The sequence below is a fragment of the Alternaria triticimaculans genome (assembly GCF_023758025.1).
Source record: "Alternaria triticimaculans strain BMP 0046 chromosome Unknown scaffold_10, whole genome shotgun sequence".
NCBI classification, from domain to species: Eukaryota; Fungi; Ascomycota; class Dothideomycetes; order Pleosporales; family Pleosporaceae; genus Alternaria; species Alternaria triticimaculans.
The window spans coordinates 454,898-482,741 of record NW_026055967.1 but is presented as its reverse complement, the minus strand read 5'-3'; the positions used below and the strand labels follow the sequence as shown (position 1 = coordinate 482,741).

The 27,844-nt window shown below is 53.0% G+C and overlaps 11 protein-coding genes across 11 annotated transcripts; 8 read left to right on the top strand and 3 right to left on the bottom strand.

The window, feature by feature from the left end:
- Nucleotides 1-275: 275 nt before the first annotated feature.
- On the top strand, nucleotides 276-2,879 carry J4E78_007033 (uncharacterized protein; the record flags this gene model as incomplete). Its single annotated transcript, XM_049367643.1, has 3 exons — nucleotides 276-325; nucleotides 564-2,634; nucleotides 2,691-2,879. The coding sequence occupies 3 exons, from the start codon at nucleotides 276-278 to the stop codon at nucleotides 2,877-2,879; spliced, it is 2,310 nt and encodes a 769-aa protein (XP_049220613.1).
- A 614-nt stretch (nucleotides 2,880-3,493) lies between these two features.
- Nucleotides 3,494-3,875, bottom strand: J4E78_007032 (uncharacterized protein; the record flags this gene model as incomplete). The annotated part of the gene is made up of 2 exons (XM_049367642.1): nucleotides 3,494-3,839; nucleotides 3,871-3,875. 2 exons carry the CDS (start codon nucleotides 3,873-3,875, stop codon nucleotides 3,494-3,496), a joined length of 351 nt encoding a protein of 116 aa, XP_049220612.1.
- Nucleotides 3,876-8,608: 4,733 nt separating this feature from the next.
- On the top strand, nucleotides 8,609-9,799 carry J4E78_007031 (uncharacterized protein; the record flags this gene model as incomplete). The annotated part of the gene is made up of 3 exons (XM_049367641.1): nucleotides 8,609-8,657; nucleotides 8,713-9,178; nucleotides 9,232-9,799. The coding sequence occupies 3 exons, from the start codon at nucleotides 8,609-8,611 to the stop codon at nucleotides 9,797-9,799; spliced, it is 1,083 nt and encodes a 360-aa protein (XP_049220611.1).
- A 333-nt stretch (nucleotides 9,800-10,132) lies between these two features.
- Nucleotides 10,133-11,022, bottom strand: J4E78_007030 (uncharacterized protein; the record flags this gene model as incomplete). Its single annotated transcript, XM_049367640.1, has 2 exons — nucleotides 10,133-10,237; nucleotides 10,303-11,022. The coding sequence occupies 2 exons, from the start codon at nucleotides 11,020-11,022 to the stop codon at nucleotides 10,133-10,135; spliced, it is 825 nt and encodes a 274-aa protein (XP_049220610.1).
- A 1,934-nt stretch (nucleotides 11,023-12,956) lies between these two features.
- Nucleotides 12,957-14,152, top strand: J4E78_007029 (uncharacterized protein; the record flags this gene model as incomplete). The annotated part of the gene is made up of 3 exons (XM_049367639.1): nucleotides 12,957-13,303; nucleotides 13,351-13,998; nucleotides 14,083-14,152. The coding sequence occupies 3 exons, from the start codon at nucleotides 12,957-12,959 to the stop codon at nucleotides 14,150-14,152; spliced, it is 1,065 nt and encodes a 354-aa protein (XP_049220609.1).
- A 400-nt stretch (nucleotides 14,153-14,552) lies between these two features.
- Nucleotides 14,553-14,999, bottom strand: J4E78_007028 (uncharacterized protein; the record flags this gene model as incomplete). Its single annotated transcript, XM_049367638.1, has 1 exon — nucleotides 14,553-14,999. One exon carries the CDS (start codon nucleotides 14,997-14,999, stop codon nucleotides 14,553-14,555), a length of 447 nt encoding a protein of 148 aa, XP_049220608.1.
- Nucleotides 15,000-16,012: 1,013 nt separating this feature from the next.
- On the top strand, nucleotides 16,013-18,175 carry J4E78_007027 (uncharacterized protein; the record flags this gene model as incomplete). The annotated part of the gene is made up of 2 exons (XM_049367637.1): nucleotides 16,013-16,948; nucleotides 17,003-18,175. 2 exons carry the CDS (start codon nucleotides 16,013-16,015, stop codon nucleotides 18,173-18,175), a joined length of 2,109 nt encoding a protein of 702 aa, XP_049220607.1.
- A 638-nt stretch (nucleotides 18,176-18,813) lies between these two features.
- On the top strand, nucleotides 18,814-19,599 carry J4E78_007026 (uncharacterized protein; the record flags this gene model as incomplete). Its single annotated transcript, XM_049367636.1, has 1 exon — nucleotides 18,814-19,599. One exon carries the CDS (start codon nucleotides 18,814-18,816, stop codon nucleotides 19,597-19,599), a length of 786 nt encoding a protein of 261 aa, XP_049220606.1.
- An 887-nt stretch (nucleotides 19,600-20,486) lies between these two features.
- On the top strand, nucleotides 20,487-24,088 carry J4E78_007025 (uncharacterized protein; the record flags this gene model as incomplete). Its single annotated transcript, XM_049367635.1, has 5 exons — nucleotides 20,487-20,567; nucleotides 20,619-20,713; nucleotides 20,772-21,909; nucleotides 21,962-23,179; nucleotides 23,231-24,088. 5 exons carry the CDS (start codon nucleotides 20,487-20,489, stop codon nucleotides 24,086-24,088), a joined length of 3,390 nt encoding a protein of 1,129 aa, XP_049220605.1.
- Nucleotides 24,089-24,735: 647 nt separating this feature from the next.
- J4E78_007024 (uncharacterized protein) lies at nucleotides 24,736-25,575 on the top strand (the record flags this gene model as incomplete). Its single annotated transcript, XM_049367634.1, has 2 exons — nucleotides 24,736-25,167; nucleotides 25,228-25,575. 2 exons carry the CDS (start codon nucleotides 24,736-24,738, stop codon nucleotides 25,573-25,575), a joined length of 780 nt encoding a protein of 259 aa, XP_049220604.1.
- Nucleotides 25,576-26,316: 741 nt separating this feature from the next.
- On the top strand, nucleotides 26,317-27,399 carry J4E78_007023 (uncharacterized protein; the record flags this gene model as incomplete). Its single annotated transcript, XM_049367633.1, has 4 exons — nucleotides 26,317-26,434; nucleotides 26,484-26,933; nucleotides 26,984-27,100; nucleotides 27,149-27,399. 4 exons carry the CDS (start codon nucleotides 26,317-26,319, stop codon nucleotides 27,397-27,399), a joined length of 936 nt encoding a protein of 311 aa, XP_049220603.1.
- Between the last annotated feature and the right edge of the window lie 445 nt (nucleotides 27,400-27,844).

The window sequence follows — 27,844 nt, the reverse complement described above, 5'->3', positions numbered from 1 at the left end:
TTGACGGCGCATACCAAAATCCGCGGAAATCGACCGCTCGGTACATCTTAAGCCCTCCCCGCCCGCTACCATTACTCCCCACCACTTCACCGCGCCCTCCACCGATTCCGCCTTTATCACCATCCACCTTGTGAAAGGACACCAAACAAGCGCCCTCTCCGGTGTTGCTTGACAATCCGCTTGTCTGTGACACGGCGGTTCCGACAATAAAGTTCCTCACGCGCAAGAAGTCGCCTCAGAAAAGTGCCCAAGAGCACGCGACGACACAACCCACCATGTCTTCCAGTATGCCACCCGTCCCGGCCAAGGACGATGTCAACGCCACGTAAGTTATTCCCTGTTCCTCTAAGTGTCTTCCTTTGTCTAGCGCTGGAACCTGCGGAGTTCTGGATAGGTTGCAGTGACGTCGCGAATGGCGATCTGGTGTCCGCCGCGTTCGGCTTTTGAGAAAGCTGCGCCGCTATGGGAGCGCAGGCGGAGACAGCCATGACAGGACAAGCTGTACTAGAGCAACCCCAACCCGAAGATGTCGTAGAGCTCGACCGGATGCTAACAGCTCACAGATGGAAGTACCTCGAAGCCGGTGTCGACAAGATCATGACGAACCTGCGCGAAGGTGTCGACATGAAGACGTACATGGGTCTCTACACCGCCATCCACAACTTCTGTACCGCCCAAAAAGCCGTCGCCGGCTCCTCGTTCCACGCCGCCAACAACCGCGGAGGTGCCCATCTCCTCGGAGAGGACCTCTACCAGCACCTGATCGAATACCTGAAGGCGCATCTCTCCGAAGTGCAGGCGGCTTCGCGGCAACATGTCGACGAGGCGCTCCTCCACTTCTACATCAAGGAGTGGAACCGCTACACGACAGCTGGCCAGTACAACAACCATCTCTTCCGGTACTTGAACCGTCATTGGGTCAAGCGTGAGATGGACGAGGGAAAGAAACACATCTACGACATCTACACACTGCACCTGGTGCGCTGGAAGGAGGACATGTTCACGGGCAGCCAGGAGAGCGTCATGCGCTCAGTCCTGAAGCTGGTGGAGAAGCAGCGAAATGGCGAAACTATTGAGCAGTCGCAGATCAAGTCGGTCGTCGACTCTTTCGTATCGCTGGGTCTGGACGAGGCCGACAGCTCCAAGTCCACCCTGGATGTCTACAAGGAATACTTCGAGAAGCCCTTCCTAGAGGCCACCGCGCAATACTACGACAACGAGTCCAAGCAGTTTCTCGCAGAAAACAGCGTGGTTGAATACATGAAGAAGGCAGAGATCCGTCTGGAAGAAGAGAAGGAGCGCGTCCCACTCTACCTACTCAACGAGATCATGTCTCCTTTGATGCGGACATGCGAACAGTCGCTCATCACAAGCCACTCGCAAGCACTTCGCGAGGAATTCCAGATCCTTCTCGACCACGACAAGGAGGAGGACCTAGGCCGCATGTACAAGCTGCTTGCCCGCATTCCTGAGGGTCTTGATCCTCTGCGTCTTCGCTTCGAGAACCACGTCCGCAAGGCGGGTCTGGCTGCAGTTGACAAGATCGCGCAAGATGGAGACAGCCTGGAGCCAAAGGTGTACGTCGAGGCCCTTCTTGAGGTCCACACCCAGTACCAGGCGCTCGTCAACAAGGCATTCAACGGAGAGTCAGAGTTCGTTCGCTCGTTAGATAACGCCTGCCGCGAGTTCGTCAACAGAAACAAGATCTGCAAATCTGGCTCCAACAAGTCGCCTGAGCTCCTCGCAAAGTACACCGATACTCTGCTGAAGCGCTCCAACGCCAAGATGAGCGAAGAGGACGACATGGAGAAGCTCCTGACACAGATCATGACTGTCTTCAAGTACATCGAAGACAAGGACGTGTTCCAGAAGTTCTACTCGCGTATGTTGGCCAAGCGTCTAGTCCAGACTACTTCTGCATCAGACGACGCCGAGACCAGCATGATCTCGAAGCTGAAAGAGGCCTGTGGTTTCGAATACACCAACAAGCTACAACGCATGTTCCAGGATATGCAGATTTCCAAGGATCTCAACACCGCGTTCAAGGAGTGGCAGTCAAACAACTTGGACGAGTCAGACATGAAGACCAACGTCGATGCCTCATACCACATTCTCGGTACCGGTTTCTGGCCTCTGAACCCACCCACCACACCGTTTACCCCACCGCAACTTATCGTCCAGACCTACGACCGCTTCTCTCGCTTCTACAACCACAAGCACCAAGGTCGTAAGCTTACCTGGTTATGGCAGCTGTGCAAGGGTGAGGTCAAGGCCAACTACTGCAAGGTTGCGAACCTGAAGACTTCACCAACCTTCCAGGTCTCGACCTACCAGATGGCCATCATGTTGCTGTTCAACGACAGTGACACCGTCACCTACGACGACATTGCTGAGTCCACCAAGCTGAACAAGGAGACTCTTGATCCCAGTTTGGGTGTCTTCATCAAGGCCAAGGTTCTGCTAGCCCAACCCGAGGGCGCAAAGCCTGAGTCCGGTACTTCCTACAAGCTCAACACCGGCTTCAAGACCAAGAAGGTGAAGATGAACTTGAACATTGGTATCAAGTCTGAGCAAAAGGCCGAAGCGGAGGATACGCACAAGACGATTGAGGAGGACCGAAAGCTACTCATTCAGGTATGTATTCCCCACTTCTATCTTCCCCACAGTACAGCATGCTAACATATTAACAGTCGGCTATCGTGCGTATCATGAAGTCCCGCAAGAAGATGAAGCACCAGCAGCTCGTCTCAGAGACCATCCAGCAGATCAAGACCCGATTCATGCCCCGCGTCCCCGACATCAAGAAGTGCATAGACATCCTGCTCGAGAAGGAATACCTGGAGCGTCTGGAGGCAGACGAGCTCGGCTACTTGGCCTAGCCGGTTAGTCCCGATGAGATACGTAGCTTCCGGTGGATATCTTGAGTAATGAGTAATGCGGTTTTCATCATCATGGGTTGGGTTTTCGTCTTAACATCATCGTCCCCCCCACATTTCTTCGATGCGTATCATTTGGGCGTTTTCCTGGCATGGCCAGCCGGAGTTAGGGAAACTACTGTGTGGGAAATGGCGAAAGGGATGGTGCGACTTTTGGGAAGGGAGATGTTACGCGCGGATCAGGTGCGTTAGGTATCCTCTTTCTTGAATGATAGATGGGGTATAAAATTCAGAGATGGAATTGAACTAGTAATAGTCATGGTTTGTCTCCAACTATGCTGTCTCTGCTTCGTGGTGATGTGATGTGCTATTGCGCTGCCGGGATGTGTGTCGCGGGCGCGTTTTGTGGGCGGATGCCAGACTAGCCTAGTGCGAGGCCTCCGAAATCCAAAGTCGTGCCTCCGACCGTGCTGCCTGCTCCCACCCATCTACACGTTCACAACGCGACAAGCTCATTACAATAATGGCCCAAGAAAGAGAAGGAGACCAACTGGGGTATCATTTACATGTACACTCATCCGCTGCCTTTGAGCCGCACGACATCCAGACTCCCTCGCTCAAGTTCCGAATGTGTTGAGGTAAGTGTTAAGGCGAGCGGCGTTGCGAGCGGCGTTGAGGCGAGCCTGCGTTTCGTCGTCGTCATCGAAAGTGTTGAGGTAAGTGTTAAGGCGAGCGGCGTTGCGGGCGGCGTTGCGGGCGGCGTTGCGAGCGGCATTGCGAGCGGCGTTGCGAGCGGCGTTGAGGCGAGCCTGCGTTTCGTCGTCGTCATCGAAATGATCACCTCCCGGCGGGGGACCACCGTTTCCCGGAGGATTGTTATTCAGGTCGTGGTTCCTCCCGATGCGGTTCCAGTCGGTTTGGCCGTCTTCTCGTCCACCATTGACATGCGCGTGTGTCGCGAAACTGGACAACACGTCAGCGACCATCAAGTAACGCCATTCCGAAGAATATGATCTTACAAGCGACTGTCTGGTCTGTTATGTGGACCACTCGCAATATATCCATAAAAATGCTTAGGGCTAGGCGGAGGCAGAGGCGCAGGCGGATATCCCATATTAGGTGGAGTTGGGGGTGGAAGCGGAGGCCTATGATTTTGAGGGTAATGCACGTAAGTTGGCTCATATCCTGAAGGTGGCCATGTTGGAGTTGGCCTGTAGTCTGGAGGGGGGCGCGTTGGAGTCGGCTGGTGACGCGGTGGATCTGGCATCACTCTGGGCCCGTAGTCTGGAGAAGAAGGATCAGGCGAAGGTACATATTGAGCGGTCCGGGATCTTGTTTCCCAAGGCGCTGATGATATGTAGGGTGAGGCGTGATCTATGTACGCAGATCGGTGGGAAGGTATGGGAACTGGTGGTTTGGGATAACTACAAGCATATCAGCGTTATGATAGCACGGATGGCATGGCGACTGACCCCGGCTGCGGTATGACTTGGCCATCAGAAAATATGTACTGGTGTTTCTGCTCGTCGAATCGCCAATACTTTTGTCGCGGTGGGTCGTAATGCCAATCCATGTTAGGCTCCATAACAGACAGCTTTCGAATTGACGCAGAAGTTTGGCGGGGCGAGCCCTGCCTGACCTACGCTTTGCGACCGAATGCCTGAGGCTCCCCTGTCGCTTGCAGGTCCTTCAGCATGTAACCTCAGCTCGCTAATTGGTTAACCAATATCAGCCACCAGCCTGGCCACGTCACAGGCTTTCGGGCCAGGAATATGGAGGACTCGACTTTATCGGTAAACCTGCACTACGAGCAGCGGCAATTGGGTCAAGAAGCTGCTAAGGTTGACACGATGCAGCAGTATTCTACAGAGATACAAAGGTTTCATGTTGTGATAGGCGTATCACTCTGCATAGCCGAATATGAGTGGTCGCCCCTTGTATCACGCGGAGGCGCACGTCGATTGGAGCCAGGCCCTTGCACAAATCCGGTGAAGATGCGTGGCGCCTATGCCCCCAGGGTCGAACAACATCAGCCTGGCGCCTTCAACTCCTTAACGTTGTACTCTGCAGACATTATAAGAACCCGACAATATCTTTGATGCGAGCCTCTGCGCCATACCTTTTGCTACTGCGTTCGTATCTGCAGCAAGGTGACATCTCCTGGGCTGGTTTGCGCATGTTTTGCGATCTTTCAGCCTGCTACACTGTCGGTAGTCTTGAAGACGCTTATCTGGCTTGAGTGGTATGTGTGATTCGGTTCTCTCTAGGGTTCTTATTGTGTTTCTTCGACAATCTCAGCTTCGGAAGCTCGTATGAATATTACAGCTAGTAACTTGCTTACGTCGCATAGAACACCAACCAGCATCAAGTCGCACACGTAACACACAGAAAGCATAGCCGGGTATTGAATTTGATGTACTGAATCGATGTCGCTTCTCACGGAGCCCCGAGTCGGACGCTGGATAGATGAGAATAATGATCACAGTATGTCACCAGTGAAGCCTCGCTTTGAATCTAGTCCTAACATGTTGCACAGGGCTCCAATGGTTGGAAACAGACTACGTAGCCCAATGGCTGAAAGTTCCTGTTGCCTTCTGTCTTACGCTCAGCACACCTTACATCATTCGGATAGCAATCAGTAGCTGCGCAGGCCTCATGAAGATCCTGTCCAGACGGAACAACCATGCTGCAGCCCAAGATGAAGAGACACAGCGTCCGAACGCTACAGTACTACCGAAAGATGCAAAGACAGGACGGCAGATGGCGCGTAGTATATATCAAATCTTTCGCCAACAGGAGTCAAGACTAGAGCTCCGACACCAATTCTTCTATTTCTTTGTTCTTGGCACTTTGTGCTTTGTCTTCCTCTCTCAACTCATTGTAAGCTCTATCCTGGCAGACAAGGTAGCGACGGGCCCGGTGGGTCTGCTTAAAAACGACAAAAACGACGATTGTGGTCTCTGGGAATATGACAACATGAAGTGGGGCGAAGATAACGCTGCTATGGCGGATAGCTTGATGGCGTCAAGGGAAATCAGAGCAGCGACTTACGCTCAAGAGTGCTATAGATGGGGCAAAGTGAACGGAACAGAAGAGCAGAATGGAAAAGAGAAAGAGGGAAAAGAAAAGGAGGAAGAAGACAAGAGGAGCAAAGTGAAGAGGGGCAAGGCTATGAAGTGCGACTTCTTTTACACTCCTGATCTGGAGTTCTACAGGGCAAGAGCACCGTGCCCATTTAGCAAAAGTGCTGTCTGTCACACTGGCGGGATACACAAATTGCCAGCAGTCACGTTCGACACCAAAAATCTGGACTCGAGCTTGCTGGGTATCAACTCCAACCCAACATACAAGTTCCGACGAACGTCAACATGCGTCCCGCTGAGTGCTGAATCTCCTTATGTAAAGCACTTCACCAATAGCCCTACCGATCACGGATTTGTGTATTTCTATGGAGGGTTCAATGATGTCCGTAACGATTGTCCGAGCAATCCCAAGAAGATAAGAAACTGGACAATGCGTCTAGTTGGCCATCCTTTTGACTGGCTAGCGCCAGTGTATCGTTTGAAGTAAGTCTCTCAATGTTACAGCCAGAACACTTTCTAATCACTTCGGTGCTCTCACAGCACATGGGCCACATCACGAGCTGAGCCTAGATGTGACTATTGGCAGCCTATTGACGAATTGAAGTCAGCCCCCGGACTGAATACAGAGACAAGGAACAAGACGCTCACAATCATATTCGTCACAGCTCTACACATTGTGTATGCCAACAATAGTGTCGATCCCATTTTCCCAGCTACGGCCAAATACCGATTTCCGGACGATACTGTGGACTACTACATAAATGACAGTCCAAAATCACGCGCGTTTACGTGCATAGATGAGACTCAGTTTTGCGACCCAACTGGTAAGATTTGCTGGCATGCATACGACACGATACCAAAAAAGGTTGCACATATCGCTAGGGACCCAGCGTATGGATTCATGGCCAACGCGCTCAGGAAGTCCAACACTTACGACACCATCAAATTGCGATTGGGTAGCAGTCTCCTAGCCCAGCAACGTGTTGGTGACGCAAGATCGCAAGCTCTGGACAACGATCACTGGGAAGTCGAAGCGGAACATATGTTCAGGGCATCTCTAGCACGAGCGCAATTCGATGCTTGGAGCCTAGCGAGCGGGGAAGACCATGACAAAAGTACTTACAAAAATACCGTCGAGGATGAGTTTGCTAAAAGAATGTGCGGTCTATTCAAATTCCGTACCTCTGGACACGTCAACGTACTAGTATGGAAATTCTTCCTGTTGTGCTGCGTGTTGCCGGCCACATTCCTTTTGAGTGTTCAGTGGAAAACCTACCTTCAGATATGGAATAATACCACGCAATTGGTGGAGAGACTATCTCGCGAGAGAGGAAAGAGCCGGGATGATGATTCTGCTGCGGCTCCTATGCTCGCAAACCCGGAAGTCAATGATGACCCTTTTGTGGTGGATTCCGCACCATCGACGCGTCGAGGTTCGGAGACACCGACTGCCTCTCACCCTCCAATAACACTGCGAAACCCCTCGCCGAATGAGGAACCATCTATAGAAGATCATCCAACGACTTCCAATGTCGCAGACGAGCAACTATCCCAACCACCGGGTCCGACTGATGACTCGACAACAACACCTCCTGGCACCAACTTGCCTACTCGTAGGGAGACATCATCTGCCCACCCACCAACACCGCCTACCCGCACAGTAGAAGTTCCTGCTAATACAGAAACACCACTTATCGCCAGTTCGGCCCGTGATATAAGAGACTATGGAACATCCAGTGCCAATCAGAGTGTACATAGTAGTGGGGACGCTGCAAACGCCGATCAATCGCCTTCTCCAGTCACTGCTATGGAACAACCAGCTGTCAATGATGGAGCGAACAGTCAGCCGAATGATGAAGGGGAGGATGAATGGTCACCGCTACTCTTCCATCTCCCGTTTCTCGCTCTCGGATATATTGCCAAAATCCTTTGGGGAAGAATGAGGACTCTGGTCAAAGACGCTTTTGTCGCTGCTTGGCATGCCGTGAAGAGTGTCTGGGGTAGAAGATGGACTGCGACCAACGACGCTCCCGCTTAGCTGCTCCATTACTAGGAATTATCTAGGCTTATATATTTATGGTATTGTTGGCAGTCTTCTGGCAGTCCTTCTCGTTTGGTTAGTAGCAAGGGTACTAAGGTCTTTTATTTTACAATGCCCGTTAAACTTCATCCGCAATCATCTCGAGACCTAACGTGTTCTCAAGCTGAATATATCACGGTGGTGATTGGGAGCGATGTGAAATACCCCATGGAAGGGATGTACAACTCCGTGGGGGCAACGATTGTGCAGCTTACTACAATTACTCAATTTAGTAGAGTTTGCGAGCCCCGCGTTAGGTACGCCACAAGTCCGGTGGAAGCACCTCCCTAGTCTAGGATATATGATTACATCCTGATCCTTGACGGCAAGGCCTTCGAGGCTGATTTGGCGTTGTGTCAGGCCGCCTGCTGCGCCCTTCTCAAGGGTTACCACTTCGGGCTTAGCGTTTCCCGTTTCGGAAAGCCAAGATCTCCGCACGCGTGGCTACGGAGTAGGGCCTTATAGAGAAGTTCCTCTTGAATAAGGCAAAGTTGACCCATAAGTTATACTGCGTGCAATTCGTGCTGCGCAATCTACGATTCGACCATTGCAGACCTGCGCTCTAAAAGATGACTGCCATGACCACGACCTTAGTCGAAGACGATCGGAGTGTTGCCAGTAAGTACTCCGAGCACTGGATACTCATGCGAGATTATTGACTATCCTGGAGCAGACACTGACACATCCTCGCTGGTGCATGTTGAACCCACCGCCGAGAATGCCGACCTCTACACCATGGACCTCCCAGAATACACTCGACAGGTCGCGGGCGGAGAAATCTCGGTAGATGCGGAGTCGACGCAAAACGAAAAGCCACGCAGTCAAGACCAGTCGCCGGCATACGATCCACTTGCAAGCCCAGAACCGCGGAGTCTTCAAGAAGAGCACGAGCATGACATACAACAAGATGTTAGCGACCAACAAGACCCACGGCATACACGTTCATCGAACCCTCCAGCCTTGACACATGACTTCACAGAAGCCGATGCAACGGCGAGCCTTGCTAGCATACGAGCATGTAGCATCCTTCACGACAGACAAGCAGTGTGGCTTGTAAAGCGGAAGAGCATGGCCCTGTCACCGCTTGCGGCTGCGGTGCTCACTAAAGAGGGTCTCCTCCAACCCAAAGACTTGCATCTGTAGGTAGACTCGCCATGCAGCAAACGTCGATTACCACTGACACCCAATACAGCATATCTCAATACTCAGACATGAAACACGATCCCACCGACCCGGTGTCCGCCGCATTTCTCACTACCTACGACGTGGTAAGCGGAATCATGCTGGGTCTCATAGCAGGTCCGGTGGAACTGGGCAAACAAACAACACCAATGCTGCTGCAGCGCGAGATAAGACGCAAAGAGAAGCGCGACGGGACTGCTAACCCATCACCTCCTCTCGATACCAAAGACTCGCCTCATGTGGCACGCCAAGTAGCCCTCGGTACCGCAAAAGGATTCGGACGCATCGTCACCACCAGTCTGAAGAGTCCGGCGATTGTCATGCATGGTATTACTCGAGGTTTCCATAACCTTCCTAAAGCGTATGGCGAGGAGGTGCGGCAGTATGAGAATGTGACTGGGTTGAGGAGTGGGCTGCTGGTCAGCTTCAAGAGCTTTGGGTACGGACTGAGTGATGGCATAAGGGATCTTATAATCAAACCCATCGATGGTGCGGAGAAGAATGGTGTCCTCGGTTTTGCTGCTGGATGTGCGACTGGCGTTATGAATGCGGCCTTTAAGCCTGCTGCTGGTAAGTGACGCTTTGTTATAGATGACGACTGGTTGGCTGACTGAATGTAGGCGCATGCGGGCTTGTTGGTTACTCGTCGGTGGGGGTTTACAAATCGATCCGCAACATCGGTTCGGTAAAGAAGGAGGATCCAATACATTTGGTGCAGAGGCTGGGCGAAATCGAATATCAACAGGCGAGCGATGCGGATAGGCTGTACATAGTGCGTCTCTGGTGTCAAACGCAGATGCGCGTGCGCATATGTTAGCTTGTTGAATGCACCGTCTCGGTTTGTCGATGCTGTGATTTCATGGTTCAATTGATGTATTGCGTGAGAAGAAGCTTCGCTCGGGTCGAAGATACTATCCCTTAACCAATGCGTTGGCCGATCTAGCGTTTCCAGCCTTTAGCTCGATGCAGAGGCCTTGCTTTCCGGTACGCCATACGCCCTTTTCATCAAGTAGTGACTAAGTTGCCATTTCTGAATTGTGTCAGTAACTCAAAGTTCCACGGGGCTTGATCGTCAACGTACCACTACTTGCTGACTCTCGAAATAGTCCTTCCATTCCTTGTCCTCCGCGAGATCGACGACCACGTCCCATGGCCACTGCTCAGACTCTAGCTCGACGAGAGTAAAGTATCTGTGTAGCTCTTTCTTGTCTTTGGTCTCGAACTTTCCGCCCTGCATCGTTGTTGCGTTGTCAACCTCGAAGAGGCGAAACCGCAGTACGTCTGGTGAACTAGATATTGTGGGGCCGACGACTTCTCTGTAGTATTTCATGACTTCCTCTTCCTTGTCGGCTGGTACGCTCCATTCCATTGCCGCCACGCTTGCGACGTATTCGATGTCTATCGACATTAGTCCGTCATCGCCGGCTTTATCCGCACCCGTGATCTTACCACCACCGTCACCGGACCAGTCGTCTTGTTTCCAACTCTTGATTTCCCGATAGGACCGAAGATCAAGAAGTAGGTCTTTGAGCGAAGCCTGCAAATCGGCATTTGGTGGATGGTATTGTGCGTCGTACATGTCTTTGTTGGCTTGGTCGACACTCTTTATTTCCCATACGGTCATGTAAGGCCATGGCGCGTCCAACCTTCCCACTGGCTCATTCTCCATACCACTCGCTGTTACTTCGCAATGTAAAGCATGCTTTGCGTTGTGTGGATTCAGTGAAGGTAGGTGTACGTTCTCGTACCACTCTTCGCGTCCCTCTGGGATATTCGCCCATACGCAAGCTATGCCAGCCATCTTGTTTCGATTTCGCAGCGAGATTTGTCGCAAGTTGAGTAGCCAAAATTCGTCTGGTTCCAGGGGTCCAAAGTGTTAAATGCAGGTGTTTGTGCCGAGCTGTCAGTCAACGTTTGCAACCGGGAAAAGATGGAGGGACAGCTAGTCTGCAACGTGACGCGGCTGTTGCCATATTATGACAGACCCTGAATCACAGCTGTGTATGATAGTCCCTACGAGACGGTCCGACCGCATTTTGCTCGACCAGTCCACCCTGTTTCGGAGGTAGATAAAGCGGTATATACGCCGTCGCTTAACCAATGGACGATGATGCGAGCGGACGTGATTGGCTATTGATACCTGAGACGTAAGGCGATAAATTCTTTCAGGACGTGGGCTAATGTGCATGTGTCGTAGGCGATCGACGTTCCCCACAACCTGCCACGAATGCCTGAAGTCGGAGAATTGGAAGCGCGGGTAGCGCCGAAAGGATCAGTGATGTGCGAGCATCAGCCGATTGATTGATGCCAAATCCATGGCTTCACCGGTTAATCGTGTAGGATTTCTTATCTGAATTCTTGAAGGTATAGGAAGCGCATTGTGCATGTTAGGAGTGACACTAAGGTTGGGCCTTCTTGCGGTCCGCTACGACCCTAGCGCCGGCAGCACAACGGCGTTACCCCCGCTTAGGGGCCTTGGACGCCTGTCCTTACAAGACACATGCCTGTCGACACCTCGTGAGCCAACCTTGGCCCAAGTCACGATGCTTCTGTTTCTCTCGAACATTCCGAAATTCTGCGACTTCCTCACGGGCCGAATCGTGAAAGTTGCCCTCGCTCGGTGACTGACGTGTATGTGTTTTTGGTCATCTGACCAGATAGATGAATCGCCGGTTATATAGAGCCGCCTGCAGTCGCACGTGAAAGCGAGCTCAAATTTTACCAGGACACCGGGGACGGACTACCAGTCGATCGGTCGTAGGCAGATCGACGCGCAAGGAGATCTCGCTGTTCGTGCCCGTGCTTAGGAAGGTGCTTTTTCTCGCAGACATGGTTCGCTGGACCCATGGCAGTATAGTAAACTTGGATTTTGCCCCAGGCCCCTGGACGAGTGCGCCATAGTGATCTACTCTCGCGGCACTATGTACCCACATCTGTGCCGTATCTCAAACGCCGCAGACCTCTGAAGAAGGCAACATTCGCGATGCCTTCCGCTACAGTCCAAGAAACAGAAGCCTCAACAGATCTCTCGGTATTCAATCTGGTACCACACTTGGGGCCAATGGCAGACAGCGCTCAATCAAGATCGAAGTCGAAGTCTGGCTCGTGGCTTACCGGCTCTATGGGTGTCGGAAGAAGAGCTGCCCTGTACGGAAGATAGCCCGTGCTCTCGCGGTCCAGAAACGAGAGTAATCAATCGTGTCCGCACGGATGGGGTTAGGATGATCATCAACAGCGTTCTTCCGGGCGGGCGACAAGGGGACGAGGAGCGACTACACCACAGGTCTATCTCGAGCATGCACAAAAACAACCCACAACGAACAGAATGGCTCGAAGGTCGTGAAGTGGCGTGTATGTATCTGCCGACAGTCACCAGATCATATAGCCGTCTGTTTTAGCAAACTACACTGGCAGCTTCCATGAATAGTAGCGCTCCAGCGCTTCTCAACAGACAGCGGAAGAACATCGTCGGTAGATGAGCACCAACATGCTTCCCGTGTGGGCAATCAAGTACCTAGGAATATCAGAGATCTGTTAAGTTTTTCTGCCAGATCGTGCAGATGCCGGAAGCAGGGACGTGGTAGATGCCATGGCGTACGGACTTGTAAAGAAAGTCAGACCGGAAGGCATAGTCGACTCCGCGTATATATAAGCTTCACACTTCATCACTCATAAGCTCAGTCTCATAGTCTCTGTCAGTCTTGCACCTTCACAGTTTCGTACCCAAACTCCAAGATGCGGATCTTCCTTCTCTCCGCTGTCACGTCGACCTTCTTCGCCCTTGCCTACGGCGCTGGAAGTGCCGTCCAAGGCACCGGGTCAACCACTCGTCAATGGTCATGCTGCAAGAACTCCTGCTCTTGGCCCGGCAAAGCTCTTGTCGATAAGCCAGTTCTGACGTGCGACGCAAGCGATAATCTCCTCGACAACTACAACAGGCGCGACGGCTGCGAAAGCGGCGGTGGCTCATATGCCTGCTCTGATCTCAGCCCATGGGCTGCGAGTAACGATTTGGCTTATGGCTTCGCCGCAGTCAATCTCGCTGCTTCGAATGAATCTGCGTGGTGTTGCTCTTGCTACTCGTGTGTTCATCCAGTTCGATGCCCGAGCAGTGACTGACAAACTCTAGTCTGACGTTTACTTCCGGCCCAGTCAACGGAAAGAAGATGATCGTTCAGGTCACGAACACTGGATCTGATCTAGGGGAAGATCAATTCAACATTGCCATCCCTGGTGGTGGCGAAGGTTCCACCCAGGGATGCACGAAGCAATATGGCGGCGCCGACGTCTGGGGCCAAGACTATGGTGGCGTAGCGCATCGCGACGACTGCGACGCCCTCCCTTCTGCGCTGCAAGCTGGCTGTTACTGGCGATTCGACTGGTTTCGAGGAGCTGACAATCCTTCGGTCAACTGGGAGAAGGTGAAGTGCCCTGAAGCTTTGTCCGGCGTGTCTGGCTGCCGCCGCAACGACGACCCGATCCCGGGGCAGAATACGCCATCACCTACGCCTACGACTTCTGCCCCGATATCTTCTGGTACTGTACAGCCAGGAGGCCAATGTGGTGGCAAGTCTTACAAAGGTCCCACCCGATGCGTAGGAGGCACCGTTTGTACCTATGTGGATGAGAATTCGTACTATTGCCTCGCAGACCCAGCTAACACAAGAACAACCCCAACCACTACAACATCTGCTAGTGCTGCACCCACTATCGGTCTACCGTATGATCAATGCGGCGGGAATGGTTGGACTGGTCCCAGGACATGCAAGGACTCGGTGTGCGTGAGAGTCGATGAATGTGAGTCGCGCTGCTTCGATCATGGCATGCATGCCACAACGAATCACATACTGACGTATTGTAGATTACTCGCAGTGTCAGCCACCGGTGTCATCCCAGAGATCCACCAGCACGCGAACTCAGACAACTGCTAGACCTACATCCACTCCACCTGCTCAACCAGCACCGCCGTTCACTCGCACCCGGCGCACGACCACGACCAGACCTGCACCACCAGTGGCTACGGGCCCAGTACAGCTCTATGATCAGTGCGGTGGCCAGACGTGGCAAGGTTCAACAACCTGCAACCAGGGCCTGGTCTGCTTCAAGGTCGACGAGTACTATTCGCAGTGTCAGAAACCGACCTAGAGAAGTGGAGGTAAACAGCGTTGGTGTGACGAATCAAAGGCGTTTGTGTTATTGCTGATAGAGAAGTATCTTTGATCGTACATGTATGGATTGGTGGGACGTGGAAGTTGTAGCAAGCCGGAATACAATGCGATTTTGTTTGACATCAGAAGCGTATCCCCTCTTCTTCCTTGCTCTTGAACTAACTCATAGCTTCGCCTTAACCCCAAAACTCTTCTGCACAGCCTCAACACCCCTCTTCGCAACATCCTCATCCTGACTCGGCAACCCCGTACTACACCCCACCGCACCCACAACAACTCCATCCTTCACAATCGGCACGCCGCCCGCAATCGTCATAAACCTGCCCCCATTGCTGTGGTTGATGCCATACGCCGGCCCACCAGGATACACATTGTCTTTGTAAACAGAGGTAGGCGCGCGATGACCTGCAGCTGTGAAAGCTTTGTCGATGGCGATGTTGATGGATGTGAGTTTTGCGCCTTCCATGCGGGCGAATGCGAGGAGATGGCATGCGTTGTCCATGATGGCGATGTTCATTGGTACGTTGATTTCTTTGGAGCGCTGCTCGGCGGCGGCGAGGGCGATGCGCGCGCCATCGAGGGTTAGCGTTGGGATGGATTTTGTGCTCATGATGGCTTTTGGTGGAGAGGTTTGATAGTCTGACGGTAGCAATGCGCTGCTGGACGCGATGTTATGGTGCTGATGATGGACCTCGGATATTGCAGGATAATGACGTAGGGGTGCTGTGATTGGCCCGTGTTGCGGAAGCGCTTGCTTTCGCGCGGGTCCGCTTCATCGAAGACAACATCAGCTCATAATGTTCATTAATCATACCTGCTCTCGCATTTCTCCTTTGACAGGACTCTGATACCTTTGCGAGTGGTGTTATGAAGTTCCATCACACAGCCCGGACTGATGTCTCCCGAGGTCGGCAAGCCAAGCTCACATGAAAAGCCTTGGAGGACTCCGGAAGTGCGAGCCCAGGAGTATGCTATGACGGTGACCTGCGATGACGATAGCCCAATCAACGAGATTGCTTGGCCTGTTTTGTACAGTGACAATATTCGTCGATGACTGGCTTTTCAAGTCTGCGTGGCCATCTCTTGTTCTTGGTCTGTTCGGTCATCTATTCACATCTCGCGGTTTCCTATGTCCACGTGTTTCTTTCTCGTTCAAGAACTTTAAGAAGCAGAAAGATACATCTTTTCATTCTCTCAAGTCTTAGCAAAGGTTTTGTGAAAGTTCGAGGTAGGGTCAGTGGTCGCTCTACGGAGCGCTATCAATAGTACGTATTGTCGTCCTCGGACATGCGTATTGAATTCTCGGTTCTGACAGATGCCAGAGACTGACTACGCATCGCTATGTCTTCCTTTCACTGTATGGCGATGGGCAGTATATGTCCAAGGGTGTGAAGGCGGCCATGGGGCGACATTCACGTGTCTTTTCCACCTTCACTTACTAAACTGCCTGATACGCGAATATGGGTCCGTGGTTACCAGTGCGTCATGTGCTATTCACGACGCGATCTCCAGAAACTTTTCTCTCAACTCACCCAACTCTTCCTCGTCCCACGAACGTTGACCTAGCGTCACCATAGCCCGACAGCAAAGGAAAAGTTCGCGACCTACTTCACTATCACGACCATGAAAGAAGAAGATATCCTCGCGCGCCAATCCCGTCCGCAAAAGCATTCTACCTGGGTCCCCAAAAGCCGCGACTGGCGTTATGCGACCGGCGTTTTCCAACACGATGATAACGAAACCGCGCCCAACGATCGGTCAGCATGGGATGACATGGACTACGACTATCAGGTCGCAGACCCGGGCAAGAGTAGGAGTCGGAGTGGCAGTGGGCAGAGCTATGGCGACATCAAAGCGGTCGATGTAAGCGCCCCGGTGTCGGCAACTCCAAAAAGCGCAAAGAAGAGAGCCCTCTCGGATATCCCGAAAGCCACCGTAAAGATCCGAGCATTCAAGAGGAAGTCAAAGTCAAAGACTGCGAAGAAGAACGTATGGATGTCAGTAGCAAGGCGCCAGCGGATCAGCCATGACGATGTAGAGGGCGAAGAGCCAGACTACCAGACCTATAGCTTAACCGTCAGGTTGCGCTTCTCAGGCAGGCTCATCATAGAGGATGCGCTTCCGGCTGTCTCAACACCAGGCCCTATGCATCTCCAACAGATACCAGACACACCTGCGAACTCCAGCATACCTTTCGATCCTCATACCCCTGCCACAGCTCGCACCGCGGCCTCGCTCTACACACCACACATGTCGCATTCGGGCGAATCTGTACACACATATCCTCCCTTCCAGCGTCCATGGGTAGACGAAACAAAAGACTTCAATATGCGGGCAGTCCGCGGGGTTCTACAGAAACCCGGATTCGTAGGCAAGGATCTTGGAGTGCATTATACATGGTACAACGACGCAGTCCCCGTAGACGCTCTACTCCCCCCAGGGGTACCTCTATCCGCCAAAGAAGTCATGGCCTACTACCCCCATCACGTCCGGTGGAAAAGCATGATGGTCCGACTAGCGAACAACGACTATCGCGGTGCGGATATCGTTGGTATGCAGGTACGTCTTCGTTCTTCTAGTACCATGAGATGATCTGTAGCTGACAATACACAGGCATTCTTCCGTGGGCCCCCAACAACGGACATCACAGCCGCAGTCATGAACCAGTTCCAACGCGACTCAGTCAAGAAGATCATTGAGGGTTTCAAGACTGACACTATCAACGGAAAGCACGATGCAAACTTACATACCGACCGCCTGGAGCCAGGCAGATACATCGCGGACAGACGTAGTGGCTATGTTTTGCCGACTTTCGGTGATCTCCTCGCTGGCCTGAACCATCTACCGTCGGGTCTTGATGCTCGCGGCCTCACGGAGTGTCTGAGCTGGTATCTCCATGTCCGGGACTCTTTTACGCCAAAGCTGGAGTTAAACGTCCTGCATACACAAGCTTTGATCCGCGCGCTTCGCATCCCGCTCAAGCGGTATGGGCCGCAGAATCTGGATTGCAACGCGCTCAAGGAGTGGAAAGAGAAGGGGAGGTTTGAGGAGCGGAAGGTGTATTACGAGCCAGCCAGACCTATGTCGACAGAAGCAGAGAATACCGCGCAGAAGAGATCGCAACTGCACATGAACCTAGACAACCACGAAGTCAAGCTTGACTACCAACTCCAGCTCCGCCACGTCCTCACGGTCCCTTTCCTCGCTCTACACAGGGCCATGGGCGAGGCTCTCAAACTGGGTATCGAGAAAGCCGAGACCAGGATGACTGAGCGCGTGACCGCTGAGGGGAAAAAGATGTTGGAAGCTAAGTGGGCTGCGAGAGTAGCTGAGACGGCGGGACCAGAGGAAGAGGTGCGGAATGTGGAAGCGCAACAACTACAAGCGAAGGTGGAGAAGCCCGAACCGATTGTTCAAGCAGAGGGTAGCGCAGAGGAACATCATCGAATTCCCCGAACGAGCCTCACGGCTGAAGCACTGCGTACTCTTGCTCCTGCACCGAGGAGAGCGCCTGCTGTGCCGTCATCGAATGGAGGGCCACTCGGTCACTGCGCACCGACTGTACCGTCGACACAAACATTCGGTAGACAGCCTCATGGGACGCCTGAGCCCGTGTACTCGGACCGGGCCTGGGGTACACCATCACCTTCTTCCGCATATGCGCCTCGCTCAGTGTATGGAAGGAGGGAGTATGAGTCGCCAAGGCAGACAGATCAAAGGAGTGGAACGCAGCGTGGTGGATGGGGAGATAATCGTGGTGGATCATATCGTCCAAGAGATCGGTAAGGGCGACACTTTATTGGCGGATGAGGGGTGGGATGAGGATGACGTAGTCACATAATGGCAGCAAAATCGATGTTATGATGAGATTCCACGAAAACATACCATAATGTCGGGTTCGGAGAGAGATAGGAGGCTGAGGGTAAAGTCAGCAGGGTGTGAAGTAGAACAGACGTACCCCGCGTCTGGATGTAGGCAGCAGCCATTACTGTGCCGCTTGACGTCGCGACTTCTCACCATCTCCAGCCTGCGAACACGATGCACTTACTTATTCACCCACCTGAGTATTATGTCTTTAAATAGTCAAGCAAAATGTTCAAAATCTTGTCTATCATCGTTGGTGTAGTAGCAATCCGGCTTGCCATCTCCTACGCTCAGGCCATCGCAGTTGAGCTCCGGGAAAAGCCCACATCGAAGTTGCCAGTAGTTGGCATTTCGCTCACTGCAAATCATGGGACAGCAGCAGTTCGATGGCCGGACGGAACTTTCGAAGACCTGGGCCGAGTGGAGGCATCGAAGGCGTATGTGAAGATGATGCGACGTCTCTCTCTGCCGTCTTCAGAACATATAACGTGGGTCGTGGCTTTCCTGTAGTTATGCATACAAGTATTGACCATGTACATTGTAGCCGACCATATGGCAGCATGGAAGATCTGTGGAACGACGCGCCACGAACGCTATGGCGGAACACACGGAAGAAGCTTGGCCTGGCAGGTTCTGACGATGCAGCTACATTAGCCGCTATGCTCAAGAAGACAACGAAGATGGCGGAGAAGAAACTTGGTCATCGGCCATGGGCGATACTGAGCTTTCCCCCGTTGTTGGCCTTATATCAGGAATGCGTCGCAGATGCGGCCGAGTACACCGGACTTTACACGCTGACGGCGGACCTGGGGTATCAGGTGCATGAACTCACTGCCGCATATGCCGGGCATGGAATGGGGCTGGATGAGAGCGACGTTGAACTGGTAACTCGTGGCAAGAAGCCACACGAGTACGGTGGACGACACACAGTCCTTGTTGAGTATACCGAAACTGCGATTTTGCTGCATGGCAAGCCGATGACACATGCTCGCAATCTCGCGAATGTCGACTGTTTCCGGTCGAGTTTTGAGCTGGGCAGCAGCAGTTCAGCGTCTGAGGAGCAGCCACGCGAATTTGTGCTAGAGTACTTGCGCAAGGTGTATCATGGTTACACGAAATATCCTTTTGTCTATCCCAAGGAATTCATTATCATAATGACGGGAAGCGCTAAAAGTGTTGGCCGCGAGGAGATTCGAGCGGCAATTGCAGAAGCGGTCAGATTGTATGGGTTCCAGGCCAGGATCCTGTATGATAACCCTGGATATGTAGCAGCGAGGGGCGCGGCTGAGATCGCATGGCGAACGCTGCTAGAAGCGGAGAAAAAGAAAGAGAAGATAGAGTTGTAAATGGATACGTGCGACGACATGAAATCGTTCTTGTAAACCTACAGCCTCACAGTCAGCGAGTCACGAATTGACCTTTTCGCACTATGCATGCGAATACGTCTGTGCCACCAAGTTGTCAAGATCGTGCTGACCAGGAAGACCCTCGTAGTACGCAACGCCACTTAGCAGATCACCCGAGACCGGAATCAACAGTTTTGCGAAAGAGTTGCCGGAATCGGTATGTTGGGACCTCAAACTGCACGTTTTGGCGAGTTGGTGGTTCTTTCGCTTGGATGAATCGGAACCAAAAAATGTGTTGTGGGACCGGAACCTGGCTTGTAAGACTAAGCACACGTGGATTCATGAGAATTAATAGTGCAATTGCTGAATAGATAAGTGCGTAGAGATCGTCTGTTTCGCGGAATGCCTCGAGTCAGAAGAGCTGAGGTTGCTTTTTCTGAGATGTCGTCGGATCGTGGGTTGTCTTGGAGAAGACGCTAAAGCTAAAGCGTGTCGGAAACGTGGAGAACAGCTTACTCTTTGGTACCCCGCCAGCTCACTTGAAGCCTATCTGGAATGCTGGAATGATTATCGCGTGTCTGCGAATATGGTTGTTTGTCTAGCGATGTGAGGAGATCTGTAATAGTGATCTGCACAGGGTTCGGGCTGGGCACCTCAACGATGACGAGGGCTAGGATGCCGTCGCCAATTCGGCCCTCGCCCGCGCCTGCTTTCCTAGTCGTACGCCCGCCACGCGCTCGTGGCTGCCTCTCCTTATGCACAGTAGTCGCGCTCTTACTAGCTTCTTAACTTAATGTATGTTGTTTAGTGGTTTATGTATTCACTCCCACCCGACTGTGACTTGAAGGAGCGCACCTCCGCGGCCAGAACGAGATAGGAGAGGTCCAATGCCCGACCAGCAGCGCCGCTCATGGCACCAGCCTGACGTTACTAATCTGCCCCCCGACTCGTACACTGCGCAGCGACTGGTATGCATGGCTGCAGACTACCGTACGCATGTCGCAAGCTAAGAGGAGTAGGAACATGCCACGCCCGAACATCTGCATCTCACGACGAGACGCTACTTCATCGGTCCTATCCCCACGGCATGGCTGACCAAGCACCGCTCCGATTGGTAAGAGATGTTGCTGCAGGAACTGCCTATGCGACATGTACTGACATCGCACGTTCAGGTACAAGCACCATCTGCGAATCAACTACTCGACGCGTACGGCGACCTTCTCCTCAGACCCGCGTGAGGCGCGCCAACGACGACTGAGTGGCCTCGAAGGCCCCAGTTCGTCTGCCCTCTTCCAGCACAGCTTCCCCCAGCCCGAGGAACTTCAAGCAGAGGATGAGGAAGGCGCGCAAGAACTCGAGGCCAGCGGAGCCAATGGCGCGGCGGATGCGACTGCGGCGACTCCACCCGCCTTGCAAGTGCCGCGCGCTTCAGACCACAAGAGCGATGTCATGGACGATGACGAAAACGACGAGTTCGTAGACGCGCCCTCGGAGCCGGAAGACGACGACATCGAGCGCATTCCCACCAACGAACGGACAGTCCGCCGATCGAGTACGGACAAGACGTATATCACCGCATCCTCGATACCCGCAGACGAAGATGATGACGAAGACGAACAAGGATCGGACGAAAGGCCGCTGCAGGGGCAACACCAACAACAAGCACAGGCAAGTGGCTTACAAGTTCCTTCAGGCCAAGGGCAGGCAGGATCAACGTCACTAGGCAAACGCCCACTGTCGAATGTAGAGAGCCTTGGGAGTCCTGCATCAGCTACCGGAGCAGCCTCTGTAGATGCAAACTCCACATCGTCTTTGCTGCGTAAGGCTGACATGAACAAGGCACCGGCCTCGGCTGATGTCGATTCGAAACCGCCTGCGAAGGGTATAATGGCAAGAGTCAGGAGAAGATCAGGCAGGATGTCCTCTACCGCGGAACTGCCTCAAGACACAGACCCTGCCACGGGAGATTTGACACGCAAGAAGTCGAACCTTCGGAACCTTGTGAAGTTTGACATCCCGGAGGACTCCCGACGTGCCACGATCCAGCTCAAAGCGAAGAAGGCGCAAATGACTGTTCAGCGAGCTGGCACCAAGATAAGACGGCAGAAGATCAAAGATGGCCTTGTCGTCAAGATGGAACGCATGCTTGTGCGAGTGGATGCCGCCGCAGAAGTTCCCGAAGACTTTGACGAAAACGTCAACCAGAGGGTCGTCTCCCGCGTCAAAGATAAATGGCGGGAGTACATGGTCGTCTGTCGCCACAGCCATACCAATGACGCAGAATTTCTGCTGCAGCTTTACCAAACCCGGGTACGTTTCTCTCGCGCTTTCATGTGCGTCAAGCTACTAACTTCGTTCCCAGGTCATCCCGGAAATTGAGAATGCAGGAGCAGGCAAGAAGGCTGCCTACGAAGTTCCGCTGGGGAAGAAGACCTGCAAGGTCAATCTCTACTCATCGTTGGACAAGTCAATGGTCGTGTCTTCACCAGGTTCACGCGAAACCCTGATCTTCATCATGCAAGCTCGAACCGCGTCCAATGCAGTAGAGTGGTATACTTTTCTACGGAACGTCCTTGGCTGGCAGCGTGCTTCCGAGCTCCAGATCAGCATACCAGACATGAGCTTGAGCATACGGATCGCCAACCCATTCGAGAAGTTAGAGGCATCGCAAAACAAAGTTCAGGATGCAGAGAACACCGAGGAGGCTCTGCTGAGGACTATGCAAGAGGAACAGGCGGTTGCTCAAGATTTGATCAAGCGCTGCTTGGATCAACTGCAAGACGCACCGGAGTGGGCTGACGTGCTGGAATCGTGGATCAAGGACCAGCGCATAGGTCTCGCCTGGAAGCGCTATGATCGACTTGAGTGGATACATGGCGCGAACGAGCGGAAGATGTACGGCACGATAGCTATGCTAAAGTCGCACGAACTGGAACTGAGGCCCAAGACACACTATCCTACAACTGCAGTGACAAGGAAGAAGCAGAAGACCTTGACTGAACCGGTTCCCGTCGAAGGTTTTCTCATCCGACTGACAGGGCAGCGAGGACGGGCGAAGCGACTAGGCCTCATGTACCACAAGCAGCTCTACTTTGCCAGCCACGATCAGTATCTCGTCTTTTCACGACCCACAAAAGTCACCCCACCTCCGCCTCCGAGGCTACCTGCGTCTGGAAATGCCAATGTACCGACAGCGCAAGCGGTCAAAGACGCGGTGCCAGAGAGCTGGGCTGTGAGCCCTTATGGCCTCCAGGATGGGCAGATTGAGTGGCTGATGGAGGGCCACTCAGGTACGACGGAAGCCAGGCGTCTGCATGATGAAGATGCAGCAGATGAAGCGGCCCGCAAAGAGCAAAACCTGCTCAATTGTGACGGCTATATCAGCTTGGCAGATGTTGTCAAAGTCCGCAAAGCCCAGTTGGGCGCCAGTCCTGCTGATGAAGACCTGGAAGAAGGCTCGGATGTGGACTTTGACGAGGAGGTCGACGACTCTATGCGCAACGACGGAGCTACAAAGGACCTCGACATCGATCGTACTCTCGAGTTGGTCATGAAGAATGGCCTCATCATTCGTCTACAGGTGCGTAACTCTTTGGCATACATCTTTGCTCTTGACTGACATGATATCCAGGCCGCAGATAAAGCTCATCGGAAAGAGTGGATACAACACCTACGCGCTCTCGCCAAGTACTGGAAACACCGTACCGCATCAGACATTGCCCTCTATAAAGCCACACGTAGTCGCAACCTCAGCGCCCTTAAGATTGACGAGGAGGCAGAAGCACACGTCGGGCAATTCGCGAGGAAATGGGAGGTGACTCAATCGTTTGCTTCACCAGAGCTCTACAACATATGTGGTATCGCTTGTTGTCGCAGCGTTCATATGAGCGGAATGTTGTATCGCAAACCGCGTATACATGCGCCCTTCACACGATGCAGCGTTCTGCTGACTGCCGGCACACTGCTCATCTTTCGCGATGTCTTGCGAAGTAGGGTTGGCAAACAACTGGCGCACATCCACCACGAACGCATCGCGAATCTCGATCTAAAGGACTGCTACGTCTACTCTGGTCTGCTTACAGAGAATGACCTCCTCTATCAGAATCAAACTTTCGATGCGAACAAACCAGGACACCACGCCCTCCCACGAATCTACCTCGAAGATGGTTGGACATCGACGGACGAGGACGTCATGACTACATTTGTTATATGGCATGGCAAGGCAAAGAGCTGGTTCCGCGCCGAAGAAGGTGCAGGCGGCGGTGAACAAGTTCGCAAAGAGGGCAAGCGCACAAAGCTCAAGAGGGTAGCTAAGCTTGGAAGTAAAGGCCGTAGCGTGGTCTTTAGGGCGCGATCGCGTGCAGAGCGAGACCATTGGGTACTTGCAATACAGAACGAGATCGAGCGAATCCAGGGCGACAACGCGGACTTCAGACTCGAGGAGAGTGGTGAGAATGGGAACTGTGGTCGGAGTAATACTAATACATAAGAGGATGATGGTCTAAGGTGTTATGAAGGCTTGTATCGTGTATGGATTATTGCTCTTAATAGGCGTACTGAGTCTTCAGCGTTTAGGACTCAGCACGGCGGTGGGCGGTCTGGACAGGTACATCCTCGCATGCTTGCTGTTAACAATTGACCACAGCGTTTGAGTTATATACATAGGTGCGCATAATGTCATACTATCGAAGTGTCCAAAGTACCTATTTTGCCACACTCCTCTGACATATGGCGGTTCTTCATTTTTCATTTGCACTATCTCACCTACACTGACGCCACCACCCGGTCGCGCGGTGTCGCTACGCCAACGCGATGGGTAAGTTCCCACGCGAACGCTTTCACATTCACACTCAAGGACAGCGGACGCGTTGCCTCTGCCTAATCGCCTCACCCGCACTGCAGCCTTGGCGCTATCAAAACACGCTCGGCCCACTCCCCGCACAAACAAACGCCCGCCTCCGTAGATAAATAGAGCGATACCCCGCCCTCACCTTCTCTTAACCCATCGCTTCTACTCTACACTCGTTTAAAGCAACTCAATCTCTACTCCACCGCCCTTTCGAAGCTCCTCAAGCAATCCCTTCGAACTTCTTACCCACACTCACTTACACCAAACAACAAACACCAATAACTGCAATGGCTATCTTCAAGAACTTTCTCGCGGCCACCGCACTCTTCAACGTCGCTCTCTCGAGCACCGACTTCTCTTCGAATGTCGGCTCTGTCGTCACGTCCGTCCAGCTCGTGACTTCAGTCACCTTCGTCGACCCGGTTCCGACATCGTCTAGCACTCACTGCAACACCTTGACTGTCACCGCGTCTGGGCCTCCTAGCACTGTCACGGTCACTGCGCCTCCTGTTGTTAGCGGTACCGGAATTAAGACGCTGACCGAGTCTTCTTCTACCAAGGACATGACTATCCAGACGTCTATCCCTTCGTCCTTGTCCTCAATGACCGAGAAGCCTCTCCCGTCTGAGTCTTGCATTAGCGACGTCCACACTGTCACCCATGGCGGTACTCACACCACGACCATCACTGGCTGCAAGACGCCCCCGAGCTTTGCCACTGTAAGTACCCGTCCTCTAGTTCCGCCCATCACCCAACAGCCATCTAACACACGTAAACAGCCTCCTCCCACTCTGACCAAGAGCCTCACGTCAACCAAGGAGGTGACCGAGACTGTCGACTTGCCCTCATCCAGCGCTGCTACCCCCGACTTCAGTGTGTCCATCATCACTGGAACGCCGGTCAAGCCCTCTGAGCACTCCCGCCACGTGCCCTCTGGCTTCTCCACGCCCTCGCACTCATTCCCCACCTTCAACACCACGATGACTGCGACCACGACCGGAACTGGTCGTCCTAGTGCTTCCATGACGAAGCCTGTTCTTCCTCCCTTCACTGACGCCGCTGATGCTAGCAATGTGGGCGCTGCCCTTCTGGCTGGTGGTGTCTTGATGGCTCTCTTTGGCGCCTAAGCGTTTCATTGGTTCACTGATTGGGGTTTGGAGTTTTCGGACTGGAAATCGGTGGGATTGATGATGAATGATTGATGTACATGTTCCGTCTTTGGAATTTAGATGACGGGGAATTACGTGTTTCTCGGTAATGAAATTCATGACCCAAATCTTGCCTTTTCATGTGATTTGTCTGACTTATCGTCCTCTGACGTTCCAGCAAGATCGTGATGCATTGGCGCGGACGCCTTTGCATGGTTTTTGACTCCTTGACTTTCTTTGAACCTGGTTGTATATTTCTGTATCGTACTTCCTGTTTCTTCTCATTCTCCATGTCTTCTCAACGTGAAAAAAAAAAACTCTCTCAGTAAGGCAGAGCATCGACGAAGGACGTTCTCGCGCTACAATCGTGGATGTGTGAATGTGGTGAGGTTGCGGCAGGGTCGAACCGGGGGTGGCGCGTTACCCAAAGCGGAATGGCGTGCGTTGCCCCACGGCGGCGGGCGATCTCACACAGTGAGTGGGCAAATCTTTGAGTCACTACGAGCCAAACTACTTTCACGCTTCCACTCGGCCCAAGCCCAGCATACCGACGCTTATCCACTCTGCGCAGCAAGAACTTCTTCTCGCTCACCACTACACTTGACCTCTGGAAACTCCACCCCAAAAGGAAAGAACAACCCTAAAAGCGACCCCACCTCGCGACAGTCGAGCGACGTTACCCAACACCACACAGGAGAAGAGCAGGAGCACATATTCACCATGTCTCTAACGAATTGCCGATTCTACGAGGAGAAGTACCCGGAGGTGGAGAGCTTCGTCATGGTCAACGTGAAGCAGATCGCCGAGATGGGCGCATACGTCAAGCTGCTGGAATATGGTGGGTCAAGGATGTAGCAAAGGCATGGGCAGCAAGGCTAACCGTTCAGACAACATCGACGGCATGATTCTGCTTTCCGAACTCTCGCGAAGACGTATCCGATCCATCCAGAAGCTCATCCGAGTTGGCCGCAACGAAGTCGTCGTCGTGCTCCGTGTAGACAAGGACAAGGGTTACATTGATCTGTCCAAGCGCCGAGTGTCGCCTGAGGACATTGTAAAGTGCGAGGAGCGATACAACAAGTCAAAGATGGTGCACAGCATCATGCGCCACGTCGCCGAGAAGACGCAGACACCTATCGAGGAGATCTACCAGACCATCGGCTGGCCGCTGAACAAGAAGTACGGACACTCGATCGATGCCTTCAAGCTCAGCATTACGAACCCCGAGGTCTGGAACGATGTCACATTCCCCAACGACGTGGTCAAGGAGGAGTTGCAGAGCTACATTGGCAAGCGGTTGACACCCCAGCCCACCAAGGTCCGGTCAGACATTGAGGGTATGTCAGAGGAGCATAAGTAATGTGGGCGTCTTTGCTAACGTCTACAGTCACCTGCTTCGGATACGAGGGTATCGACGCCGTCAAGACCGCCCTGCGATGCGCCGAGGCCAAGAACACCCCCGAGAACCAGGTCAAGGTCAAGCTCGTATCGCCACCTCTTTACGGTACGTGATCGCGCTGCATACATCCCCACTCTCAACTAACCCCTGCAGTCCTCACCTCGCAATGTCTCGACAAGAGCGCCGGTATCGCATGCCTCGAACAAGCCATTGTCGACATCAAGGAGAACATTTCAAAGGCCGGAGGCGACTGCCAGGTCAAGATGGCACCCAAGGCCGTCACCGAGAACGACGACGCCGAGCTGGCTGCGCTCATGGAGAAGCGTGAGCGTGAGAACCAGGAAGTCAGCGGTGACGAGGATGAGAGCACGAGCGATGAGGGCGGTGTTGCTGAGGCCGATTAAGCGGCTGGGAGAATATTTGCATACGAGCAACGATGATAATGAAGACCAAGGGTATCTGCGAAAAGTGGGCATGGGCGTTTGAGGCGTCGATATGGTGGTTCACGAGCATGCATGCAAAGGCGTCTCGACATGTACAGCACCTTGTCTTCAGCCACATGCATATATGCGTTTGCGCATAGAGGGAGTGTTAGAACAAGCAATCAACAACGAATATGCACTCAAGTCCCATGTCTCAATCGTGGTCTCGCATGCAACAGCTTGGGATTAATTCGGCAGCAGGAGAGAGCTTGGGCCATTCGCAGGGTGGAGCGGGATGACGCTGGCTGGACTGGTGGAGCGCGCCCAGCGTTGTCAGCCAGGTTTTAGCCAACACTAGCCTCGAGAACCCGGTCTATCGTGGGTCCTGCTGCTTTGTTGTCGCGCTGTCACCGCAGCTTCTTCTCTG